The 26,998-nt window shown below is 37.1% G+C and overlaps 1 protein-coding gene across 1 annotated transcript; it reads right to left on the bottom strand.

Moving 5' to 3' along the window:
- Positions 1–600: 600 nt before the first annotated feature.
- LOC124621960 (myogenesis-regulating glycosidase-like) lies at positions 601–26,130 on the bottom strand. The gene is made up of 5 exons (XM_047147488.1): positions 25,934–26,130; positions 14,728–14,880; positions 8,354–9,810; positions 5,104–5,260; positions 601–4,090 (listed from the first exon to the last, which is right to left on the bottom strand). Exons 1-5 carry the CDS (start codon positions 26,055–26,057, stop codon positions 3,894–3,896), a joined length of 2,088 nt encoding a protein of 695 aa, XP_047003444.1. The 5' UTR covers positions 26,058–26,130; the 3' UTR covers positions 601–3,893.
- Between the last annotated feature and the right edge of the window lie 868 nt (positions 26,131–26,998).

The following is a 26,998-nucleotide window of genomic DNA, read 5'->3' as shown; positions in this document are numbered from 1 at the left end:
CCAATAAATACCTGTTTATCATCTGCATTTCTTCTTGGTGTAGCAATTTTAATGGCCAGTAGTGTAGTTTATTATGCACATACCAATTTTCTGGTTTTAATGCCACACTTGTTAGATGTTTTGTGCTGAAGTTATTATCAAAATAAATGTAGAGTGCTTTCTACAAAATTTGGCACCTATGCTGTTTCACTGCCTGTGCATTTCACTTTGTTCCTTTTTCTGAGAAAATCATCTTAATTTGTAATATCACTATGTAGGCCCTATGTAATTCACATTACTTCATACACATTTGTTAAGTGTATGCATAAAATCTGACACTATTTTTCCCTACTTTACTTAGCAGTTGGGTTCATTGAAATGATGAATGTGAACGTTCTTTATCTGCTGCAGCAACACAAATCTAATATGATGATGTACTATGCAACTTTTATCACAATATCTACAATACACAGCCATTTTTCTGATTAGATGTTTACAGAATTTCTTGTTTGCATTTATAGTTATATTTACTATTCAACAAACAAGTCACAGGGCTTATCACAAGCCAAAAGGAGACTTTGATACACAACAGAAAGGGGAAATCGAAAATAATATAGTACACAGTATTTAAGTAACATTTATTTCTTCGTTTGAATAACTTATATGTAAAAATATATGTATTCTTTATTTATATTCAAGATAATATTTCTCCTTAAACGTATTATAAATAGCTTACTCAAATCCAGTACATGCAAACACTGCCAATGCATGGCAGAAATGATCTTAAAAATGGATTTACAAGTTACACAGCTGACAGTTCCCACACATTTTTACTCTTCTGGAATGACATACCAATGTAATTACAAAGAGAAAGGAGTGGCAGGAAAGCAATCAATCATCAGTTGCTGCAATGAAATACAATTACATAAAAAAGTACACATTTAACAGCAACATTTTATGACAATTCTCTCTATTAGTTGTTAATATTTAACGTTAGTGGATTTGATGATGGCCAGTGAAAGACTGGGTTTAGTGCAAAAATAACAATATCGAGTTATGTTTCATACACCACAATCCATGGGAATGTAAAATAAAATACAACACGTCTGCAGATATATGGTCACTGTAAGCACTTTCCACTCATTCTTGTCAGGTTAATAGTTACTGTTAATCTACACTGTTTAGCAACTATCTGTTTGTATTAATTACAGTCATTTTCTATCATCATATCCTCTGGAAATCATCACAGAATTGATTCTTTGTTTTTAATCTGTATCAGATTTTCTCTCATCATCTACGCCAGTAACAAATTGTATTTATGTCACAATGTTATTGAACAATTGTGAAAGTATCTGTTACCTTTCTGCTAACCAATATTCATAAATATACCTGCCATTTTATACTAACAAAATTGTTTCAGAGTTGATACTAATTGATATTTGGACTCCTGTTTACAATATATATTTATGAACTGTATAAATCATGTATCAATCGGACAGAAATGAACTTCAGAAACAATACTAGATTGCAAAATACAAGTGTATTTCCAAAAGAAACTGCAGAATACTGTAATGTTAACGTACCAGAAGCTCTTTGTTTTTGTGTACTCCTAAGGATCAGTCTTAGATGTCAAATGTTACACTCATACTATGATGAAAAAAAATGAACTTGTCAGAAAGCACCTGTCTAGTCCATTTATTCCTACCACAGTTGAGACAACATAAATTATCAGCACAATAAAACACCATAGGCATTTCCAGACCCAATCTCTAATTACCTTCATATCATCACCACATAAGATCTACTAAAATCTGGCATTTGCAAGGAATATAGAGAACAAAAACATGGATCAATCAAACAGCCAAAGAAATAAATGTACGCAATTATAACTACAAATGACACAGTTGATTAAAACAATGGATCTTTGATGTATCACGATTCACATTCCAGCCTGGTAATACTAATTTATGTTTCTGATTGTTTGAAACAATTTCATTCAAATGTAAGGATTCTCTCTTCAATACCCACATGATCAAATCCTTCATTTGCGCTCACCTAACTGAGAAAATAAGCTGTCTCTAATGACCTTCCTATTCACAAGACACAGTCCTCCTTTCAATATGATTCCTATTTTAAACAAACTTGATTTAACAAGCATGCCTTTCAAACCAAATTATTTCTTCAATGTCTTTAACCCCATTACTACTGCTTATACATGGCTTCACATATTTGCTCCCCATAATTTAAATCTGCTGACTGTTCTTTGTATAGTATTTAGATTTTAATGATTGCTATTTTCTGATCACTGCACATGTCAACACCATCCTTTTGCATTAAATGGTCCCAACAAATTCATTAATAGGCTATGGAATCTGAAATCCACATATTTACTCAAGAAAGAGAAACAATTCTGACTGTAAAGGAGCATCTAGAAATGACAACGTATTTTTATGGAAAACTATAATCATTCTTACTATTTAGCACTCAAATTTTCTCAATCTATGGCAAATTCACAGACTATTGCTGAACTTGTGTGTCATTCAGTAAAATACAATCAAGACAAATGTGTTTTATTGGAAATAAATTATAAATCATATGGTTAAATGATTTGAACATGCTCCTACAGTAATTGTATTATGCTGCAGGGCATATGTACTTACATTACACATTATTTGTATAAATAAATCAAAACAGAAAAATTGGCATTCCAATGTACAGTGATTTGATGGGTGCATTGTAGAACTTGATGCTCTACAAACAATCTATCTATATGTACACTTTTTAGTGCCAATGAATATATTGATCCATTTACTTATATACTGTCAATGAAGGTATGGAGGTGTTGGGTTTAATGTCTCACTGATAATGAGCGCATTAGAGATGGACCACAAGCTTCGATTTTGGTATGATGGGGAAGGAAATTGGCCACTTCCTTTTTGCAGAAAACATCCTAACATTTGATTTATTCGTTTTAGGGAAATATTGAAAATCGTGAGTTTGGTTGCCCAAATGGGGGGCTTGAAGTACCGTCGTCCTTGATGCGAGTCCAGCACTTAACAACTGTGAACCTCATTTGGAATATACTGTATGTGTAAATAAATTATAATTATGCAAACTAGAAAACTTTAAGGAAGTTATAATTTGCAACAAGCTCTACATTGTGAAAACAACAAGCAGAACAATGTTTTTCTTCTATCCTTTCCAAGAGTTGATAAAAATTTCATTTATCTAATTACAGCAACTCCACTGCTGTAATTTGATCTGCTAATGACATAAGAACAATCCAAAATTTGTAAAAAATATGACTGTGCAATAAAAATAAAAACTACAATTCAAGATAGCAACAAGCAAACTTGAAACGCAGGTTTAATAATTCAGATATTAATATCAGTATACAAACTTAGTAACATAATAACTATGTATACAGTATAACACAAAGTTTCACAGCCTTTGCATTCCACAGTGTATAAATATGCACACAAGTTTCAACTCACAAAATAAAAGCATATAAGAGAGCACTGAAAGTGTAACACCATGAAATATTTAACACAATGCATGACAAACACTTCAACTTTTGATGAGAATCAGCAATTTATAAAATTATACTCTGAAAATTAAAAATATGAAACTAAAAAGTTACATTAAAGAGAGACAATGTGACCAAAATTCTGGGCTACAGACAGGCTAAACGACATCATAGGTTCATATAACTGAACCAGAGAATTCACTTTAGAGAAAAGATCTTCATCTCTTCTTACTTATCTTCAGAACATACAACTTCATGAATGCCTGACAATAAGTGTTACACATTTCATGTGGCTGTTTGCGCTACTATGGCTCATAACTCTCCAAATACATGAACGATTAATACATTGCATACGAATTTAAATATTTTTACAACTGTATGAACTTATTCATGACACGCGTACAAAATACGCCAACTCATCAAGTTCAACTCTATAACCTTTGATCCATGCAGGGCCACTAATAACAGTTGTTGCATCACTTCTCACTTTCTGTTCCCACGTTCCAACAGGTAAATATATGTCTCTGCTTGTTGCTCCTTCTTCTAGTATTGGTGCCACAAGCAAATTCTCACCCAATAGATATTCTGAAATGGGTAACACACTTTTCAAATATCTGTAAACATATACAAGGGATATTGCAATACCTTCAAAAGCAAATGTATGTTCCATTTATTCCTCATGTACTGTTCAAAATATTAACATTATAAGATGTTATGAGAAAGGCATAAAAAGAGAGAAAATCAAAATAAATTATGGAAAATGTCACAGGTAGTGGTTGAAAAACTACATAAAGATATAAAAAATATTTACCTAGCAACAGATCAATAAACATGTCTATAAGAAGGTTTCAGATAAATCAGAACCAATGAATTTTCATCACATAAATTTTAAAAGAGTGTTATTAATGATGATGATGACAGTGATGACTAATTAAGAGGAGGAGGAGGAGGACAAGGAAATAGTGACAGGGGAGAGGAGAAAGGAAGGCTGATGGGAAGCAGTGAGTAAGAAGCAGAGCGTAAAATGTTGGAGGAAATGACACTTTTTCAACATTATACAGCGAAGTCCAACATGGACATGGGAGATACTACAGGAAAAGATGAAAATCAAACATTAAATCCATTTTTGTTCTTTGCCCCATATTTCCACTGAACCAAAGCCATACATAACTATCTTGTCCTTCCCCCTCCAATTTCACTGATTAAAGAAATCTCCACAAGAAAAATTTATCTGTCTCTCTACATCCAATTGGCTCTTTCAATCTGCTACTGTCCCCCAGTAGGTAGACTTCTTTCCCACTTTGCTTGGTTTCATTTCATTTAAGAGTACTCACTGCTATTAGTTTCATTGTAAATTTACACTCAAAAGAATAATGGAAAATATCAAAAAATGAAAGAAGAGGCAGCTATAGGATAATCAGTTATTTCATGAAAGTATTGACTATTCAACAGTGATGGGCATCAATGTCACAACTTAACATGCATTTTTTTCAAAATTCCTCAAGTACTCATGTGCCCTACATGAATTACACACAATTTAACAGGTTACTCAATAACTTATGGTTATCAATTAACTTAAGATAAAACATTTTTCTGACCTGAGTCTATTCCAAGTGCAGTTGTGTCAGCAGGATTAAGCCACCAGATTGGCAAATTAATAGGTGTTCCATTCGTAACCTTCTGTTCTGCTAAATCAATGATCATATTTCCATACTCTGCATGAAGGCTAGTAAACTTCTTTGCAATTTCTACTGTCTGTTAAAGAGATAAATACATAACATACAGCACAGCAAATCAAACAACGCAATACATTTAAAAAATATTCAGTTATTCTCCTCTGATTTTTAACAGACTGAACAGTAAAGAAGTTATAACTGAAAGATATTGTATCCAGAATTATAGACAGAAGTTCTGTGATCAATGTGAATAATTGCCCCAATATGTTTTTATGTTGATCAATTTGTTGGCACTTGTTATGACCACTAAATTGTACTGAAATCTACCAGAATATCTGAAACAAAACAAACCTGTATAGCCCTTTATTAGAATTAGGTTTAAACAAACAAAGCTCTATTTGAATTATATCTATGGCTGTGCGTCATAAGTTAGTTTTATTCATTTCACTTTTGAAGCTCTTCATTGCTCCAGTGACCTAGCACACATTACAACTATGGTTGGTTATTTAATTTGTGGGTGGGGACCAAACAGCAAGGTCGTTGGTCCTGTCAGGTTAGGGAAGGGAGTTGGCCATGCCGTTTGAAAGGACACATCCTGGCATTTGCCTGAAGTGATTTAGGGAAATCACGGAAAACCTAAATCAGGATGGGCAGATCTGGGTTTGAGCCATCATCCTTCTGAATGCGAGTCCAGTGTGCTAACCACTGTGCATGGTAATTACAACTATGAGGAAAGTAAGTTCCTTCACATAATCTACAGATACTTTATTAGCTCCATATCTATTTCCTTTGCTGAGTGATAATAGGCAATTTTTTTTTCTATTCCAAAAGCACTTACCTCAATATCTGTCATTTCCACATTCTTGTAATAACTAAAAGAAAGGATGATATTAAAAAATTATGCAGGGAAAGAACTTCACAAGACTAAATTTGTCGTTGAAATCTTTTTCTGTATTATTTCCAATTTTGGTGTCAGTATGACAACTGAGTGACTGTATAGATAATTTTGATCAATTTACTTGCTACAGAAGTTCAAACTTATTTTTTTGATGACTGGCATGCAAAATTTTATATTCTAAACTAAATGAATGCTGTTTGCATTTCTCACCTGTTTGTTTTGGTCTCGGGCAGCTTCAGTTTCTCAACAAGGATTTGATTTCATTTAAATCTGTGATGAAGTTTTCTTTGGATGGGTGATCTTTCATAGCCCTGACAACCTTGCTTGGGACATATCTTGGTTAGACTTATAGCAAAATACTCTTGAATTTTATTCATAAATACCCCACCAACCATCTCTCCAGATATGAATGTTTAATGTTGACCGCTTGGATCAATTGTCAGTGTGTTGATCCTTTTCTACATGTTACAGCTGTGTCATCAGTAAAGGCAATCTTAGTTCACTATGCTCTATTAACCTTAACACCATGTGAGTTCTTATCAGTATGAGACATTATTTTCAATGTTAAGAACCCATCTTTTGTATTGTCAGACGAACGCATTGAACGATTTTAAGTGCAGTCATTAATCAAATAGTACATACTGATCAATCCACCGTAGCAAAGACATTATTTTCTTTTTTAACTCGCTGATTGGATACCCACTTTAGTATCATACATATATCAGCAAAGGGAACATAAAACACAGTTCTACCATTAGCCTCAGAAGCAGTGTTGAATGATAATGGACTAGGGCTGGTCAATGTATTTGGTTTTTTGGAGTTTCTGAGTAGTTTGGACCTTGTGGTACTATTTGGCACTACAGAAGGCAGCAATAAGGAAATCAGAAACTGACTGAAGGAGGAAGGGGGTGGGGAAAGGGATCACATCTGGCCACCTGTGTTGCTGATTATCACAAGACACATTTAAATGCTGAATAAATCACAGTTATCAGCTTGAGCACTTCAGCCAATTATTTAAAGCATCAGAGGATTTGATGAGGGACAGAAATGAGGCATTCAGAACGGAGAAATTCCAATCTTTGTCACATTTGGGCAATGAAAGACTTGATTGGTGACAAATGAAAATTTGTACGAAGTTGAACCCGGGTCTCTTGCTTACTAGACAAGTGGGTTAACCATGTATGCCACCTTGGCATAGGTGTTAGACACAACTTCATGGACTTCCCAAGCATGCTTCCCCCTTCAATCCAAGTTCCCTTTTGCCATGCACAACCTCACCACTCCTTTTCCTCCCTTCCTCTTCAACCCTTCTGCCAGAAGAAGGAGCCCCTGGCTTTGAAAGCTAGCGGATTTCAATACCTTCATAGATGTTTTCTCCTGGTGCCACTTGGTGAACACATTTCTTTATCTATCCAATAACATTACATTTTCAAAAATTGATTATTTTTGTTGTTATTGTGGTGTCACCGCCAGACACCACACTTGCTAGGTGGTAGTTTCAAATCGGCCGCGGTCCATTAGTACATGTCGGACCCGCGTGTCGCCACTGTGTGATCGCAGACCGAGCGCCACCACAAGGCAGGTCTCGAGAGACTGACTAGCACTCGCCCCAGTTGTACGGACGACGTAGCTAGCGACTACACTGACGAAGCCTCGCTCCTTTGCCGAGCAGATAGTTAGAATAGCCTTCAGCTAAGTCAATGGCTACGACCTAGCAAGGCGCCATTAGTAACATTGCATGTATCTAAAGAGTCTCACTTGTATCGCCACAATCTCCAGATGTACCACAAGGATGGATTAAAGTTAAGTATTCCAGCAGCTACGTACTTTTCTTTATAGCATTCATTACGTATCCTGTTTCAGACCTCACGCCATCCTGCTTTAGCTTAGCGCGTGCCTTTCGGCTTCCTCTCATTGTGTCTAGGCTGTCTTGTCTAGACACAACAGTTATATTAGCTAGTGGGGATAAGACACTCCTGGCACACTGCTAGGGAATCAAGAAAGAGATGAAGTGTAAAAGTAATTGGAAACAACCACTATTAGTACCCAATTCATAGTTTTATGTAACTTTAGATTACAATTTATTTATAAAACATCTTACTTTACAAATAGTACACTGTATTTACTGTACACTATTAAAAACCTAAGTTTGTTGTTACCCTACACAAAGACTTCATTGCTTTTCCTATCTAATATAAAAATGGGGTAAACAAGGAATTGGGCTTTGGAAGACAATCATCAGCTAGATATGCCACAAAAATGAGTTTTACTTACTTCGTCATCGTAATCCCAAGGAGTGTACGAAAACTGAAGAGAAGGCATGAAGGTAGAGGCCTGCAACCAGCGTATGAAAAGTTCTTTGCTTGGTTTAGTACTATATCCATTTCCTCCAATCATATCAGGCAGAACAAATGAATACCCAACAATATTGAGTGATAATAAGGTTGGTATTAAAGACTTCAAGCCATCTTCATAACCCCAGGTAGATTCTTTATCTGGCATTCGCAAGAACACTGGCAGACCTTGATTCATGTACATTACTCTGAATTCAGTCATCAATTCATTTCTACTAAGTGATGCTGCATTTTCCACATACTGTGAAGTGAAAATATTTGGCTGCAGTCTTATAGGAGACTGAAGGTGTCCAACTTCTGGAGATCCAGGCATGTAAGAAGTTTCACCAGCATCAAATTTGAAACCATCAATTCCATAGTTGTCTCTTAAAGCTGTTAGTTTCCCATTCCACCAAGATGTTGCATTACGATTTGTGAAATCTACAAGACCAGCAATTCCATTCCACCATACAGTTTTGTCCCAACTTTGATCCAGATTTTTCACAAGATAGTTCCTTGACTTTGCTTCAGAATATGCTGAACATACAGTACTGACAAATGGATGAGCCCATAAGGTAACTCTAAAACCTTTATTGTTGAGGTCTTGAATAAACTGTCCAGGATCTGGGAATCCTTCATTAAATTTAAAATCACCATAGCAACTTTCCCACCGATCATCAACTTCTAAATGGCTCCTGTTAAACCCATACTCTGCTATCTGAGCAGCAAAGTCTGTTACAACTGTGGCATTTATTTCTCTCTTGTATCTGGCCCAAGTAGACCACACTGGGTTTTGTATCATTTCTTTGTCTGGAATGCCTGATGGAAGCCCCAAGAAACGTTTAACTGTTGCCCTGTACAGCTTCTGTGCATCATTGCTCTGGCAGTAATAAAGTTTCATATTAACAGTGGTTTCAGTATCTCGGAGGTAGGGTGACGCAAGTTTGCTTTGAAAACAAAGTTGGCGACTGTCTTGGGAGATAAACAATGGAACATCACGAGGAACATAAAAAACTTTTCCTCCAGATGTTATCCAGAATGATTCTGCAACTCCACTAATTGTGCCCTGTCCAGTGGCACGTGGCACATTCTGCATTTCATTTTTCTCACTGGGCCAGTACTGAGATGGTTTCAAAACTGGACCACCATACAGATGCTCTCCTGTTATGGACACACAAGATGTTATATCTGCATTCCAAGCAGCAGACACATTTAATTTATGGCATTCAACACCCTCACTTATCTGAAACTGCCTTAAAGTTAATTTTGCATTTGGAAGCTTGCTGCCTTCTTTTTCCCATTTCAGACACAGATCAAAAGAACTGTTGTCACATGAAACTGGGTTTCCAACATCTTCAGAGAAAGTCACTTGATTCTGCAGGAGCAGTGTTACATTTGCTGAAAATGAAATATATGTAGATGAGTGAAAACATATAATTAAGGACTGTAGGAGAAAGAGAGAGAGAAAGAAAGAGAGAGAGAGAGAGAGAGAGAAAGAGAGAGAGAGAGAGAGAGAGGGAGGAGGGGGAGGAGGAGGAGGGATGGAGGGAGGAAGTTTAAACTCTCAGTACATTTGACAGCACAAAAAACTGGAGGTTGCCCACCATGTTACATAGCAGCCAATCATGTTACAGACTACACATTACTGTTCATAAAAATAGAGGAGACTTGTAATTGGTGAGTGTAAATGAGGAAGTTATGCTTTATTGACATTCAGCACGAAGCCTCTAAAAATGCATAATCAAATCTGCTCCATCTCATTCCTAGGATTTCAGATGTGGAAAAGGCATTTGAAGTTGTGAGGTGGAATGACCAGTGAAACAACAGTAAGGAATGCTGGAATATCACAGTACTTAGTGTACGAAGTATGATAAAAAAAGTAAAGGGAATTTTTTAATTTCAAGGGATATATACATCCAATTTTTTTTTATCTTAAATGTTCCTGATGTATGTATGTATTTTAAGCTGTTTTGAGTATTTAGTATAATGTTGACAGTTAAAAACTTTATAAGTGTTTTCTAGTGCACGACTAATTTTTACTTTTGAAAAAGATGGATCAAAGAATCTGCATTAAATTTTGCTTGAAAAATGGAATAAAGTGCAATATCACATTCAAAATGCTGACTACGGCTTTTGGTGTATCTGCTGTGAATGAAACAAGACTTTACGAGTGGTATAAACATTTCAAAGAGGATTGAGAAGACATTAATGACGACGACCGCCCTGGACATCAATTACCGACGACAATGTGGAAGACGTAAAGAAACTTGTTCTGGAAAATTACCAAATCACCATCAGAGAGTTTGCTGATGATGTCAGCTTATCCTTTACCTAATGGCAAGCAATGCTTTTTTTAATTTTATTTTAATTTATTTATTTTTATTAAAAGCATGAAACTTTTAACAGCAAAATTTGTTTCAAAATTAATTACTTTTGACTACAAACAATGTCACATCACTCAGGAATTGCTGAATGAAGTCAACAGTGATCTAGAACTTCTAAAGAATGTTGTAACAGGTACTGGATATAACGGTATGACATTCAAATCAAGGCCGAATTGTCCCAATAGAAAATGCCTGAACAGCTAAGACCGAAAAAAAATTTGATAAGTTTGATCACTTGTGAAGGTTCATCTCACTGTTTTCTTTGATTACGATCGGATGGTGTATCACGAGTTCCCGCTTTATGGTCATATGGCAAAATGCAATACTATCTGGAAGTTATGCGCCATCTGCGTGAAGCAATCTGAAGAAAAGAACCAGAATTTTGGCAAAACCACTCACTGAAATTGTATCACAATAATGCTCCCGCTCACACTTCACTCCTCATTCATGATTTTTTGGCAACAAAGAAATCCGTTATGTTGCCTCTGCCACCGTAATCATTGAACATGGCCCCCTATGACTTCTTTCCGTGGCTGAAGAGAACAATGAAAGGACATTGTTTTCTAGCATTGATGAGCTAAAAACAGAATTGTTGAAGGAACTAAACACCATAACAAAAAGTGAGTTCCAGAAGCACTTCTAAGATTGGGAAAAACGTTGGCACAAGTGTGTTATATTTCAGGGATATTATTTTGATGAATAAATAAAGATTCTTTAAGAAAAAAAAACTTTTCTGTTACTTTCTGACCATACCTCATAGTGATTTTGTAGTTTGGTGACTGACATGCAACTGCACAATGGTGGGATTCAGATCACAGCACATGGTTTCTTTACCATTTCATATCCTCTCCAAAGGCCTTTGATGTCAATGAGCATCTGACATCCTGAGATTGAGCGAGCCTCATGCAAGTAATAAATCTCTTAGTTGCTGTCACCTTGCCCAAAGCACCGAGGACAACATTCTAAAGATCATTGTCACTTCTTAGCACTGAGTCAGGCCAATTTTCTGGCATAGCCCATATCATCTCCACACACGTTTTCAATGGGACTGCAGAAGGATATCAGTCAAAATGAGAAATCTCATCCTGTTCTGCAAACCATTCCTGCACTGCAGCTGACATGCATATTGCTGATTTATCCTGCCAGAAACAGATTTAGTATATAGTTGTCACCCTAATAGGATTTTAACATTATCCATAATATGAGCATACTGGATACCATCAAGTAGGCTATATATCCTTTGAAGAATCCCAAATATTCGGGAACACATCCAGCCCCAAACTGTTAGACATACGAGTACAACCATTGAGAGATGACTACTGGATATATTTTGGGTCAGAACAGAGATCAGGCAGCCTATGTATCCATACTGGACTATCATTCACTGTGAAAAGTACCGATTCATTGAAAAATATTACATTCTTCCGTTCAGAATAAATATTTTGCTGAATAAATGTTAGCTGATAGAGTCAGTAATTATTACAGAGATCCTCCCTGGCAGTCACACATTTTCTTTACAATCCAGCCTTATGCAGTCAGTATCAAGCCCCATCACTCGAACCGGGAAATGCAGTAGTATGTTTCAAGTGCACCGTGTTTAACAAAAGGTGCAGTGACAGACATAATGCACCATGTCAGACTGCCAATAAATGCTGAAGACTGCTACTGGCACATATGTCTAATATGATGAACTACTCCAAAATAATGGTTCACTTCAGATAAGGTGATCCTATAATGGAGTGAATTGTATCAAAAAGAAAATTCACCTTTAAAAACAAGTTATAAAATTATGGGGCAGAATTTCTGGCCAGAATTTACCTTCAGGATACAAAATTCCAGTACTGCCAATAGACACATATTAACATACACGGCACTATCCTAGCTTTCACAAATAATAGTTCTTGACTCAAGAAGAGGAGAGGGATAAGATCAAGAGGGTTAAAAGAAGAAGGCCAGATCACTTAGACTCACCTATTCTAAGGATGAGGGGAGACAGGATGTCAGAGAGAAAGGACACAGGTAGTATCTTGGCAAACACTCTGCCAGCTGGAATCAAAGGATGATGTGGTCAGAGTGAGAAGTAAAAAATGGATTACACTAAAGAGAAAGAAATAATAGAAGAAACACCTAGAGAAAGAGAGAGGGAGGGAGGGGAGGGGAGGGGAGGGGAGGGGGGGGGGAGGGAGAGGGAGGGAGGGAGGGAGAGGGAGGGAGGGAGAGAGAGAATGAAAAAGTGATAATGGGGAAAAAAGAGAGCAATAAATGTGTTAACACAGGTTAAGTCCAGGATGATGTCAGAGTGCAAGGATATGTTGGAGGCCAAGTTCCATTTTCAGAGTTCTGGGAAGCTAGTATTAGGACACCCTGTCCCAGATACAGACAGTTCTGTGGCCCATTCCTGTGCTCAGCCAGGGTAACTGGTGGCCATCTCTATATAGAAAGCCTTTTAGTGGACACAATATATTTCATGAACAGTATGTGTCATTTTGTAAGTTGCTCTGCCTTTAATATTGTAGGATTTACCAATGGTAAGCTACAATAGGTGGTAATGGGTGGGTGCATGGGACAGGTCTTACAGTGGGAACACTTGTGGGAGTACAAACTTTGGGATACGTATAATGGTTTCAGACTGTCATACAGACTGATTATTGAATGTTTGTGAAGTTAGAAGGGTGACAGGAGGTGACAATGGATGGTGTGTGGAGGATATCAGTGAGAGGGGGTCTCATTTCGGGGTTTGGCTTGATAAAGTTATAGCAAATACCATGTGGCCCTTGAATGCCTCACAATATTACTCCACCAAACTTATGACTTTAACACATCAAATCCTAAAATGTGATATCCCTATATCCCTTCGTGGGATACCAACATTGGAAGACTGGTGGTCAGGAGTTCAACACCCTTAAAAGCAAAGGATATAGCATATAGTTGGAAAGAGTACACTGACAGATATCTTCTCAATATAGTTCATGTACCCTATGACAGGGGGGAAAAGATCTGTTGCAGCTTATAATGGAATCAAATCTCTGCCTCTTTGCACAGAAAGCCTACCTTAACCATTCAGCTAAAGCAACGGCCTACAAATACTTCCCTATTAAGGGTAGTGTATTTATAGCTAATGACAGTGTCTTTTATTTGAAAAAGAGCTTTTGTGTGTTCTTGGAATAGATACAGAATACAGACAGGATCATTTTTGTGTAATATTTTAAGTAATAACTCATCTTTTGTGTGATTTCGCTGCTATCTGGGACAAGGCATGTTGCATTTCATTGGCACCAGTCTGAAATGGACTTCCACTCTGGTGCAGTTTTCCACAGAAACTTTTTGTGCTATCAAGTGTACAGTAACATAAGAAATAGGACAGTCACAAAATAATAAATGTGTTTCTACATTCACCAAATAAATACAAGAATCAGTATCTAACCTTAAAGTTCAGAATAACCACACCAGTAAATGTTATTCTGGTGCTCTTTATATCAAAAACAAATGTGATAAATTCATATATTCTGCCAAAAGAAAGAATTAGATTCAGCACTTCTCATTGACTTTGGTATACTATCATCTGACGGGCTATGACTAGTGTCAATGAATTGCCAACATCGGCACGCAATGCAAGAACTGCCAACACAAGTGCAGCATCAAATATGCTCTCAAAATTTAGTGGCTCCTGAAAACATCATTATATTGAATGTCACAATGTCCAACCTAAAACTGCATATAATGCTCCATTTTATACTGTTGTTCTGAATTATTTATCTTTCACATAACCCACATCACCACATAGAGCCAATTTACTAATATGCACAAATAATGGTACAGACACCACTTTATTCAATATAGGCAGTAACTTTGATCAGACACAAAGCCTGAAGATAGGAAAAAAAGATGAAAATTGGAGAAAGAAAATGAGTGAAACAAAACAATTTTTTACCACCAGAGACATCCCACATATAGATTTTTGCAGAATTTCTTGTAGACAAAAGATGGAAGACATTCTGTTGTAGTAAATTAGCTGAATGCTTGGTTTCTGCAACAATCCGATAAAATGCGCATCCAAAGACTGTCAGCACAATAAAGAGAATGCCTGCAAAGAAAAAAAACATACAATTAAAAAACAGAGATAATATATGACAGAGACAATCTATAAACCTGATCATTTTACAGATATGGCAGTACAGTTTCACATTTCTATTAAGTAACACGGAAAACCCCTCCATGAACCATGGACCTTGCCATTGGTGGGGAGGCTTGCGTGCCTCAGAGATACAGATAGCCGTACCGTAGGTGCAACCACAACGGAGGGGTATCTGTTGAGGGGCCAGACAAACGTGTGGTTCCTGAAGAGGGGCAACAGCCTTTTCAGTAGTTGCAGGGGCAACAGTCTGGATGATTGACTGATCTGGCCTTGTAACACTAACCAAAACGGCCTTGCTGTGCTGGTACTGCGAACGGCTGAAAGCAAGGGGAAACTACAGCCGTAATTTTTCCCGAGGGCATGCAGCTTTACTGTATGGTTAAATGATGATGGCATCCTCTTGGGTAAAATATTCCGGAGGTAAAATAGTCCCCCATTTGGATCTCTGGGCGGGGACTACTCAGGACGACGTCGTTATCAGGAGAAAGAAAACTGGCGTTCTACGGATCGGAGCGTGGAATGTCAGATCACTTAATCGGGCAGGTAGGTTAGAAAATTTAAAAAGGAAAATGGATAGGTTAAAGTTAGATATAGTAGGAATTAGTGAAGTTCAGTGGCAGGAGGAACAAGATTTTTGGTCAGGCGAGTACAGGGTTATAAATACAAAATCAAAACGGAGGAATGCAGGAGTAGGTTTAATAATGAATAAAAAAATAGGAGTGCGGGTAAGCTACTACAAACAGTATAGTGAACGCATTATTGTGGCCAAGATAGACACGAAGCCCACGCCTACCACAGTAGTACAAGTTTATATGCCAACTAGCTCTACAGATGACGAAGAAACTGAAGAAATGTATGATGAAATAAAAGAAATTATTCAGATAGTGAAGGGAGACGAAAATTTAATAGTCATGGGTGACTGGAATTCGGTAGTAGGAAAAGGAAGAGAAGGAAACGTAGTAGGTGAATATGGATTGGGGGGAAGAAATGAAAGAGGAAGCCGTCTGGTAGAATTTTGCACAGAGCACAACTTAATGATAGCTAACACTTGGTTCAAGAATCATAAAAGAAGGTTGTATACATGGAAGAAGCCTGGAGAAACTGACAGGTTTCAGATAGATTATATAATGGTAAGACAGAGATTTAGGAACCAGGTTTTAAATTGTAAGATGTTTCCAGGGGCAGATGTGGACTCTGACCACAATCTATTGGTTATGAACTGTGGATTAAAACTGAAGAAACTGCAAAAAGGTGGGAATTTAAGGAGATGGGACCTAGATAAACTGAAAGAACCAGAGATTGTACAGAGTTTCAAGGAGAGCATAAGGGAACAATTGACAGGAATGAGGGAAAGAAATACAGTAGAAGAAGAATGGGTAGCTTTGAGGGATGAAGTAGTGAAGGCAGCAGAGGATAAAGTAGGTAAAAAGACGAGGGCTACTAGAAATCCTTGGGTAACAGAAGAAATATTGAACTTAATTGATGAAAGGAGAAAATATAAAAATTCAGTAAATGAAGCAGGCAAAAAGGAATACAAACGTCTCAAAAATGAGATCGACAGGAAGTGCAAAATGGCTAAGCAGGGATGGCTAGAGGACAAATGTAAGGATGTAGAGGCTTGTCTCACCAGGGGTAAGATAGATACTGCCTACAGGAAAATTAAAGAGACCTTTAGAGAAAAGAGAACCACTTGTATGAATATCAAGAGCTCAGATGGAAAACCCAGTTGTAAGCAAAGAAGGGAAAGCAGAAAAGTGGAAGGAGTATATAGAGGGTCTATACAAGGACGATGTACTTGAGGACAATATTATGGAAATGGAAGAGGATGTAGATGAAGATGAAATGGGAGATATGATACTGCGTGAAGAGTTTGACAGAGCACTGAGAGATGTGAGTCGAAACAAGGCCCCGGGAGTAGACAACATTCCATTAGAACTACTGACAGCCTTGGGAGAGCCAGTCCTGACAAAACTCTACCATCTGGTGAGCAAGATATATGAGACAGGCGAAATACCCTCAGACTTCAAGAAGAATATAATAATTCCAATCCCAAAAAAGCAGGTGTTGACAGATGGGAAAATTACCGAACTATCAGTTTAATAAGTCACGGCTGCAAAATACTAACACAAATTCTTTACAGATAAATGGAAAAACTAGTAGAAGCCGACCTCGGGGAAGATCAGTTTGGATTCCATAAAAATATAGGAACACATGAGGCAATATTGACCCTACGACTTACCTTAGAAGCTAGATTAATGAAAGGCAAACCTCCGTTTCTAGCATTTGTAGACTTAGAGAAAGCTTTTGACAATGTTGACTGGAATACTCTCTTTAAAATTCTGAAGGTGGCAGGGGTAAAATACAGGGAGCGAAAGGCTATTTACAACTTGTACAGAAACCAGATGGCAGTTATAAGAGTCGAGGGACATGAAAGGGAAGCTGTGATTGGGAAGGGAGTGAGACAGGGTTGTAGCCTCTCCCCGATGTTATTCAATCTGTGTATTGAGCAAGCAGTGAAGGAAACAAAAGAAAAATTTGGAGTAGGTATTAAAATCCATGGAGAAGAAATAAAAACTTTGAGGTTTGCCGGTGACATTGTAATTCTGTCAGAGACAGCAAAGGACTTGGAAGAGCAGTCGAACAGAATGGATAGTGTCTTGAAAGGAGGATATAAGATTAACGTCAACAGAAGCAAAACGAGGATAATGGAACATAGTCGAATGAAGTCGGGTGATGCTGAGAGAATTAGATTAGGAAATGAGACACTTAAAGTAGTAAAGGAGTTTTGCTATTTGGGGAGCAAAATAACTGATGATGGTCAAAGTAGAGAGGATATAAAATGTAGACTGGCAATGGGAAGGAACGCGTTTCTGATGAAGAGAAATTTGTTAACATCGAGTATAGATTTAAATGTCAGGAAGTCTTTTCTGAAAGTATTTGTATGGAGTGTAGCCATGTATGGAAGTGAAACATGGGCGATAAATAGTTTGGACAAGAAGAGAATAGAAGCTTTCGAAATGTGGTCCTACAGAAGAATGGTGAAGATTAGATGGGTAGATCACATAACTAATGATGAGGTATTGAATAGGATTGGGGAGAAGAGAAATTTGTGGCACAACTTGACTAGTAGAAGGGATCGGTTGGTAGGACATGTTCTGAGGCATCAAGGGATCACCAATTTGGTATTGGAGGGCAGCGTGGAGGGTAAAAATCGTAGAGGGAGACCAAGAGATGAATACACTAAGCAGATTCAGAAGGATTTAGGTTGCAGTAGTTACTGGGAGATGAAGCAGCTTGCACAGGATAGAGTAGCATGGAGAGCTGCATCAAACCAGTCTCAAGACTGAGGACCACAATAACAACAACAACATGGAAAACTAATAATTATAACATTTACCAATTTGCACAGAAAAATATGGCTCACTGAACAATGGATGATGACTTAATTTCATATTTAGCTTCAAAGAAATAGCTCAACAATGAGTAAATACAAAATAAATGTTTACATGTAGACCTATGTGTGTACTTTACAAGCCAACGTGCAGTGCATGAAGGGTGGCAATTTGTTTGAATATCAGCCATTTACATTCATATTCATTTTCACATCAAGTGAAGGGTAAATAGTTTTATGCTTTAGTATGCACTCTAATCTCCCATATCTTACTTACTGTAACTATACGAAATACATAATGTGAGCACAGGAAATAATAGATAATCTTTGGAAAAGAGGAGTTACTGGCATAGGCCATCCATCTACTTTGATTGCTGAAATCATTAACAAAGCAACTTTCTGTGAAACATGCATAGCTCATTTGTTAAGCATTGATTGTCACTTTATCATTACCTAAACTGTACAAGACTGTAGGAATGCTGCTTTTGATCATATTTATTGGCTTTACCAATCCAGAACAGAACTATTACCATCCAAGCTAATCTAGACAGTGGGCTCTGTTACAGATTAGATCAGTCTGTTGCCACACCCTTCCTTCCGAATACTGCATGGATGCTAGTGACAGTAGCTGAAAGTTTAAATATGGTATGGAAAGTTCTTGCACAATGTAAATAAATTAGGAGTAATAGTAACGACTCACCAAATAATATAGGCGTTAGTCATCGTCAACAGGCACACAAAGGAGCCTAAAAAATTCACTATCCTGCAGATAAATCCCAGATCTATCACATATACTAAGCCATATCACAGCCAAATATTTGTTGAGCCGATCACACATTTGTGAAGGAACATCATATGTTTCTTTGTTGACTATTAGTTGACAATTTGATGAAGTGGTGAGTATCTTTGGAAATGTACGAAAACATACCTTAATTGCCACCTACGCCAATTATTTTCAAGATATCATGTGTGGTCGTTCTCCAACTCATTAACTTACCCTACCAATATGTCTCTTCTATTATTCTAAAATACTGTATCTCGCATTGAAACTTTCTGAGAGATGAAACTGAGCATCAAGTGGCAAATTAAATACGAACATTTGCAAATGTCTGAGTTTGACTTACTTGGTTAGGAAGTTTGTCATAACCACTGGTCACAATCTGAAAATGTTAGCATTCAAAAGTGGAACACTAGAAATAAAAAATGTGACCTTGATCATACATGGATAAATGTAACTGCAGCTCACAAAATAAGAAATTACACTCTCATAAAAATATCTGATAATCTCAGCACCAAATGAAAAGTATTACAGATAGCACAAACAACTTTAAAAACAAGCTGAAACAATTTCTCTGTGATAGCTCTTTATTGCCTCCATGACTATATTTACAACCGGATAGTTACTACGTGGTGGGAGAGAAATGTATTCAGTATGTAATGGCATTGTAAAAAAAAAAAGAAGCTGCACTGCAGTAATGTTTTATCAACAAGAATATCTCATAAGACGGCTACATATATGGATGTAGCAGAATAGAGATGTTAGCATGATCAAAGCACATAATACTAAACGGTTTGAGACCTACAGGTTCAGTCTTGTGGAGAGGACAAAAATAAAAACAAGACATGAGACTGCTTTGATAAAGGGATGAATGGTTTGATAAGGGGAATGGAAAAGAAGCTCCTTAACTTCTGGAATTTGAGAGATTTCTTAACCCATACTCTTACTGTTGTACATCCACTTCTCTGTTTCTGCACAAAATTTTCCTTATTCTTTTAGAGCTCTATGATCTAAGTGCTCATCTGTGAGCATCCCTACTATTCATATCTAATTATACTATTCCTTTTAAAGTAGTGAGCCATCTGTCACTGTCTGTAGGTTGAACCCTAAATATGCAATCTTTGATTGCAGTACATCCATTTTTTTCTTGGAGTTAAGACTGTTTTTCAAATTTATTATCATCATTTTTTTTACCTTCATTCATTCTAGAATTCCGACTGCCACTCAATCTATCCTCTTTTAATTTCCTTCTCTTGTCACAGTTTTAGAATCCCTTATCAACAATGTGTTGTACATAGAAAGTAAGCTTTTGACATTACACACATTGCATATTCTCAACAGCAGTCAGATAACACCAGCAATTGGAAACTAACAAATATATACCTCTTTGTATGTGTAAGAATCTAGACACTACAATACATGACTGTGGATACATTACATTACATCTAAACTACAAGAATCTTGCAGGAAAGTGATTCAGTACCTATAAACATCACCAATATCTGAATAATAATTTCATTACTTCATCAACATGGAATTAGTAAATAATGTGATACTGCACTGATGGACCAATAACATAATTAACATGGTGGAAATTAAAACCTCAAGAAATGACCAATGGGTGACATCACTAATAAGACAAAATGTTAGCAAAACATAAACACACACACGAATGGCATATCCATTAGAATAGGGTTTTGATTGGGGTTGTTCTTGTTTTCAAGCCTTCAGACACATTAAAAAGTTGAAAATATCAGACTAAGTTGGAAATTAGGGATTCTCATCTGGGATGTAAGGTAACAATGGACAGTACATGCGGAAAAAAAAAGAGTCATTGAAGGACAACAGTATCACGCTCTTCCATACATCCGCCATCTTCACTAGACCTATATACCCTGCCTCACAAAAAAGTGAGGCACTCGAAACACATGGTCAGAGGTCGATGTAAACCTGTACACGCACACACCACCGGCAGGTGTGAAAATTATTATAGTTGCAATTCTCTGTGACAGGTAGAATTGCCACCAGGAAGCTTGTGCTGTTCATGTTTAGCTTTGTTGCCAGGTAGGATATATAAGAGGTGAGAGGTGCAAACAGTGCCAGATGTTGAGTGATCACAGTGAAGTATGTGGAGATGCTGCATACTAATGTGAGACAGTGTTATCAGTACCTGAAAAAGAGTTCAAAAGGAGCATCACTGTGGAACTTCATTTGCCTGTCCAGTTGAAATATGCAGTACCCAGATCTGTGGGGCATTCAAATGCGATAGTGGCCGGACAAACTGCATGGGAACTTGAGGGGAGGCATACGTGTCGTCAAGGTTTCAATTGACCACATCTGACCACCAGTGGGAGTACTGACATACTGTGTAGGAAGCAGAAGCACTCCTTCACATCTGTGCTTGACATCTGAGAACAGGTAACACACTCACTGCAACAGTTCATGTCTTCCCACACCACTGGTGGGTGACTAGCAGCAGCAAGACTACAGAACTATCGCAAAATGCATAGACGGTCGTTAAAACCACAACACAAATGGCTATGTCTGGAATAGTGCCATGACCGGAAAGCATGCACTGCTGATGGAGGGTGTTGCATTGTCTTTATGAATCACATTTCTGCATTACCTTGGATGATCACTGTCGGCAAATATAGAGGAGACATAGGGAGAGGTCTGATTATTACAGTGTTGTGGAGAGACAAAGTGGTGTTACTCAAATAGTGGCACAATGAGTACGTAACATAAATCCAGCATCCTCATGTCCTACCTCTCATGAATCAGTACCATAGTGACATTTTTCAACAGGACAATGCTCACCCATACGTCATGTGTCTCTGTGAACTGTCTGCATGATGTTGAAGTACTACAATGGCCAGCAAGATACCCACATCTCTCCCTGGCAGAACATATGTGGGACCAGTTTGGACATAAACTCCTTCCCAGTGGCATTATGTAGCACCAGTTACAATAGTTGTTCTCCAGTTTGCCTCAGGAAAGGATAGAATGGCTTTATGCCACCCTTTCCGACTGAACCAGGGCACGCATTCAGGCCAGAGGAAGCTGCAATGTTATATTAATAAGTGGGCTGATACAGCCAAAGTTTTTGTAAATCTGTCTCGATTTTTTAATCACTGAAATAACATCACAGTCCATGAAGTTTCATTTCTTCTTCCCTTTTTGGGTGTTTCATTTTTTTGTAAGGTAGTGTATGTCTAGTAAATAATACGAACCAAGCCACCCACAAGAACTAAATGGAAAATTCTTAACAAAACACATGAAAGACGGAGACAAAACATTGCAGACACATTTTGCATAACATATGATGAAACATTTCAAGAATGTGCCATTGGCTTGCACTGTGTTAACTAGAATGTTATTGTATCAAACCACATTATGTCCCCTTCAACTCCAATGCAGCACTGGCAAGCAGAAACATAAAGGATGATACAGTAAATATTCAGTGATTTGACTTCCGAAAGTAGAGTGTATGGACCTGTACCAGCAGCTGTTAAACACTACACACTGGGAAGTATGGAAGAAAAGTGCAAGAATAATATTTGAAATAGTATGTGCACTTCTCCATAAGTTTCTCACATGCAGCTGTTACTATGCGGCCCCCTAGAACAATGCGCATTGTTTAAAAACTATGATACTGTATTATAGCCATACATCACTCCTTTATTGAAATGTCCAACAACAGACCATCATCAGACACTAAGAATGACACTAATTAAAGGCCATACATAATCATTTGTATTAAAATCATCATTAGCTATTAATGTATTGAAATTGTCTCTACCAGTTCACTTTCCACACTATAGCCCTGACCCCTTTCAATACCGTTTCCTGTCCCACTCAGTGTCATAGCATAACCCTCCTTACCAAAATCACTCCATGTTGCCTCATGTTTAACTTTGTTGCTTTCCCATATTTCATAGTTTTGATACAGCTAATGGGTAACAGTGATTTTGATACAAATGACTGTGTCCAGATACATGACCTGTAATTTATGTCACTCCTAATGCCCAAAAATGGTCTAAACTGGAAGTGTTTTAATAAAGAAGTGACATACTGTGTCTGAGAAGTATTTAAAAGTTTTAAGACATTGTGTAATATTGAAACAGTATCAAATAATGTAGTTCATGAAATAAGTTCGTGGCTTGTGGAAAACAATTTGATGCTAAATCACAGTAAGACTCAGTTTTTACAGTTTCTAACTCACAATTCAACAAGAACCGTTATTTTGATCAGACAGAATGGGCATATTAGAAGCGAGAGGGAACAGTTCAAGTTCCTAGGCGTTCGGATAGATAGTAAGCTGTTGTGGAAAGCCCATGTCCAGGATCTTGTTCAGAAACTAAATGCTGCTTTATTTACCATTAGAACAGTATCTGAAATAAGTGACACTTCAACAAGAAAAGTAGTGTACTTCGCATATTTTCATACGCTTATGTCGTATGGTATTATTTTTTGGGGTAATAATTCTGATCAAAAAGGGTATTTTTGGCTCGAAAACGGGCTGTTCGAGCTATATGTGGTGTAAGTTCGAGAACCTCTTGTCGATCCCTATTCAATAGTCTGGGAATTCCGACATTGCCTTCACAGTATATATTTTCTTTAATGTCGTTTGTTGTTAGCAATATTAGCCTATTCCCAAGAGTTAGCAGCTTTCACTCAGTTAATACTAGGCAGAAATCCAATCTGCGTGTGGAACGCACTTCCTTGACTCTTGTGCAGAAAGGAGTGCAGTATTCTGCTGCATCCATTTTCAATAAGCTACCACAAGAACTCAAAAATCTTAGCAGTAGCCCAAACTCTTTTAAGTCTAAACTGAAGAGTTTCCTCATGGCTCACTCCTTCTATTCTATCGAGGAGCTCCTGGAAGAGCTAAAAAATTAAGCAAATTCCAGTGTTACATTGTTGATTTTCTTTATTTAAACTTACGACTTGTCACCTGAATATGTTTTTTTATATTTCATTTTATCTGTTTCTAATATCGTGTTATAATTTCATGTAGGCCATTGACTTGTTCCATGACCATGGAGACTTCTCCTTAATTTGGTCCCATGGAACAATAAATAAATAAATAAAAGAATGAACACTGTGCTACTAGAAGTAGCCCTTCCTCCACTATCTCAAACAAAATCTTTGCTTCGGCAAAGAATAAGCACATGATGTTTAGATGCAAAAACCAACTCTTTCTCAGAAGATAATTGTGATGCATGTGCATGTTGACTGGTGTTATTACTGACAGTCTACCAACGAAAGTTGAGAAATAGCCCATCTTAATGAATAAAATGTACAAAAGCAAATTATAAGGAAGTATTGAGACTGGTGATATTTTAACTGTCTGCTACAACATACCTAAAATCTTTTACAGTGATGACTTTTTGCATTCGTGAAACTGCTTAGATCTTTCCCTAATCAGTTGCTGCTGACATTTAAATTATCAAACACGGAGCATAAGCTTAACTCGACAAGTTCTTGCAGAAGGAAAAATTCAGATATTCACTGGTTGTGAGGTAGGTAGGAATGTCTGGTCACTTACTGAACAATAGTTTTGAAGAGAAATGTAGAGTGAAGAAATCATCTATAGACTTGTGAAAATAACAAGGGTGGGATTTACCTGAAACACTTTATGGAAACAAAGGACATTGCTCAGGTGAACATGGTTCTGATGTTGCTTCTTTCTAGTACTGATACTGTACCTGAACAGTATGTCATACACTATACTACACCTCTCATTAAAAATTTTGGGTAATTACCACAGTACATAAGAATGAACTTACATGAAACTGACAATGTACTAGCATCTCACCGTAAGTAGCACATTTCACTGAACAGTTCCTGCCTAAGCTAATAAATGTTACTTTTTATAGCATCACTGTAGATTATTCAAGCCTAAATCGAAAATTTTAAGAGCAACTTGTTATTTACACTTCTTTACTGGCACAGAGTGTTGGTAGTCAGTGAACACCTGAAAAATGTACTTTGTATTTTTTACAAAACTAGGCTGTTTCCACTTCATTTACAATATCCTGTAGAATGTGTACAAAGGTACATTTGTCATCCGCTGAATTTTAGTTTGTCACAAATAATATATTGGCTATTATTACTTCCCCTTTATCTGTCAATAAAAACGCTAGGAACTTTCTCTATTAATCTCAACTATAAATACTTTCACTAAAAACTGTACCACTGGGCTTACTTCCACACATAGCAATTTCCATTGAACCAGTTACATGGATTAGTTATTGGCAGAATACACAAAACGGCTCCCGATTCCATATGAACAATTTGGACTGGCATGGATCACGGTGTAGTCAAGTACCTGATATGGTCAGAACTGATTATCAACAAAAGTAAGGATGTAAAGAAGCCGAATAACGGAAATTCTCTGGTAACACGTAAAACATATTAGCAGCAACTATGTACAGCGTTAAACCGAGATACATAAAATGAGTTCGGCAGACTTTCCTAAGAGCTAGGAATTCTACTGTATCAAATGTGTGGTGTGAGCAGTCTTCCTATACCGTCGGTATCCCCCGACGATAAGTGTGAAAAAAAACAAACAAAAAAAAAAAAACGGTATGGTTAATAAAATAATCAATGAAAAGATACAATTTCAGAGACTTTACTAGTCTCTTACAGATAAGATTTTACGCACACAGACAAGTGGTGAGTTAAATTTTGTACCAAGGCCGGGAATCAAAGGCAGGCCTCCTGCTTACTACGCAGGTGCGTTAGCCATTAAGCTTCACATTTTACGTTTAAGACGACAGGGCTAAATAACGCTAACAATCAGTGTAAAAAGTAAATTCCTCGTGACCCACCAATCCATTTCAACAATTTCTGCTTTCTAACGGCCCCAGCGTTTTTATGCCTAAATAGGCTTCCATTGTCGTGGAAAACAGCTGCAGAAGGCACTGTTGGCAGTGCTTCATATTTGCTGTCCATTGAGTACTTTCGCTTAATGAAATTTCTAATATTCAAGTTATGACAGATAACGAAAAAAACGTAACACAACAAACATAGGTCCTTTACGTGAAGATATGTCACTTGTCAACGCTGCTCGACTATCGATACAAATATAATATTTTCAGTGGATTTTGTTTTCAATTTGATTGAATGAAAAGTTCCCAGACAAATATATTAGACTACTAGATTTTGACTTCAATAAGTAAACGATTCTTTTGTTAAGTAATACGCATTACGTTAATAAAGTCTCTCATACGATCAACCTACACCACGTAACTTCAACAGGTGGGTATTGGATTTCGTTTTTTTTTGTTATTTTCCAAATGCCATTGTGGCTATATGGGACAATCACCCCGTTTTGGGGCCCTCAAAGTTGATTTCGTAAGCCGAATTTGCAATATATAAACCACAGTCCAACATGTTAGACTGTGATATAAACTCTGTAAAAATTGTGTATATGCATTTGAGCAGTTAGTCTTTTGTTTATCTGTTTATCTTACCCATTGTGACTGTCAATAAAAATATTATTTCAATTTTACTGCGGCAATTTTAATACGTTTGGTATAGCATACTCATTATAGAACGACACCGGTATGGAAATATCGCAGGTGGCATTGAAAATACTACTTTTCTGACGAAAGATGTAAAGATATGGTTGTTGCATACTCATTATAGAACGACACCGGTATGGAAATATCGCAATGGCATTGAAAATACGACTTTTCTGACGAAAGATATAAAGATATGGTTGTTGCAAATGGAGTCAATTTGTTACCTGAATATTAGCAACGCGATCATAGAATTTGAGATCACTTGCTAGCGAAACTGCTGCGCTAATTTCAGGTTTTATATCGCGACCATTATCAGCTTCCCCAAATCCTACACGTCTTATTACAGAATTTGAAATATCAGAGTTAAAT

This window comes from Schistocerca americana, chromosome 7 (genome assembly GCF_021461395.2).
Source record: "Schistocerca americana isolate TAMUIC-IGC-003095 chromosome 7, iqSchAmer2.1, whole genome shotgun sequence".
In the NCBI taxonomy this organism is placed as follows: domain Eukaryota; kingdom Metazoa; phylum Arthropoda; class Insecta; order Orthoptera; family Acrididae; genus Schistocerca; species Schistocerca americana.
This window is presented reverse-complemented; position numbering and strand designations above follow the sequence as displayed.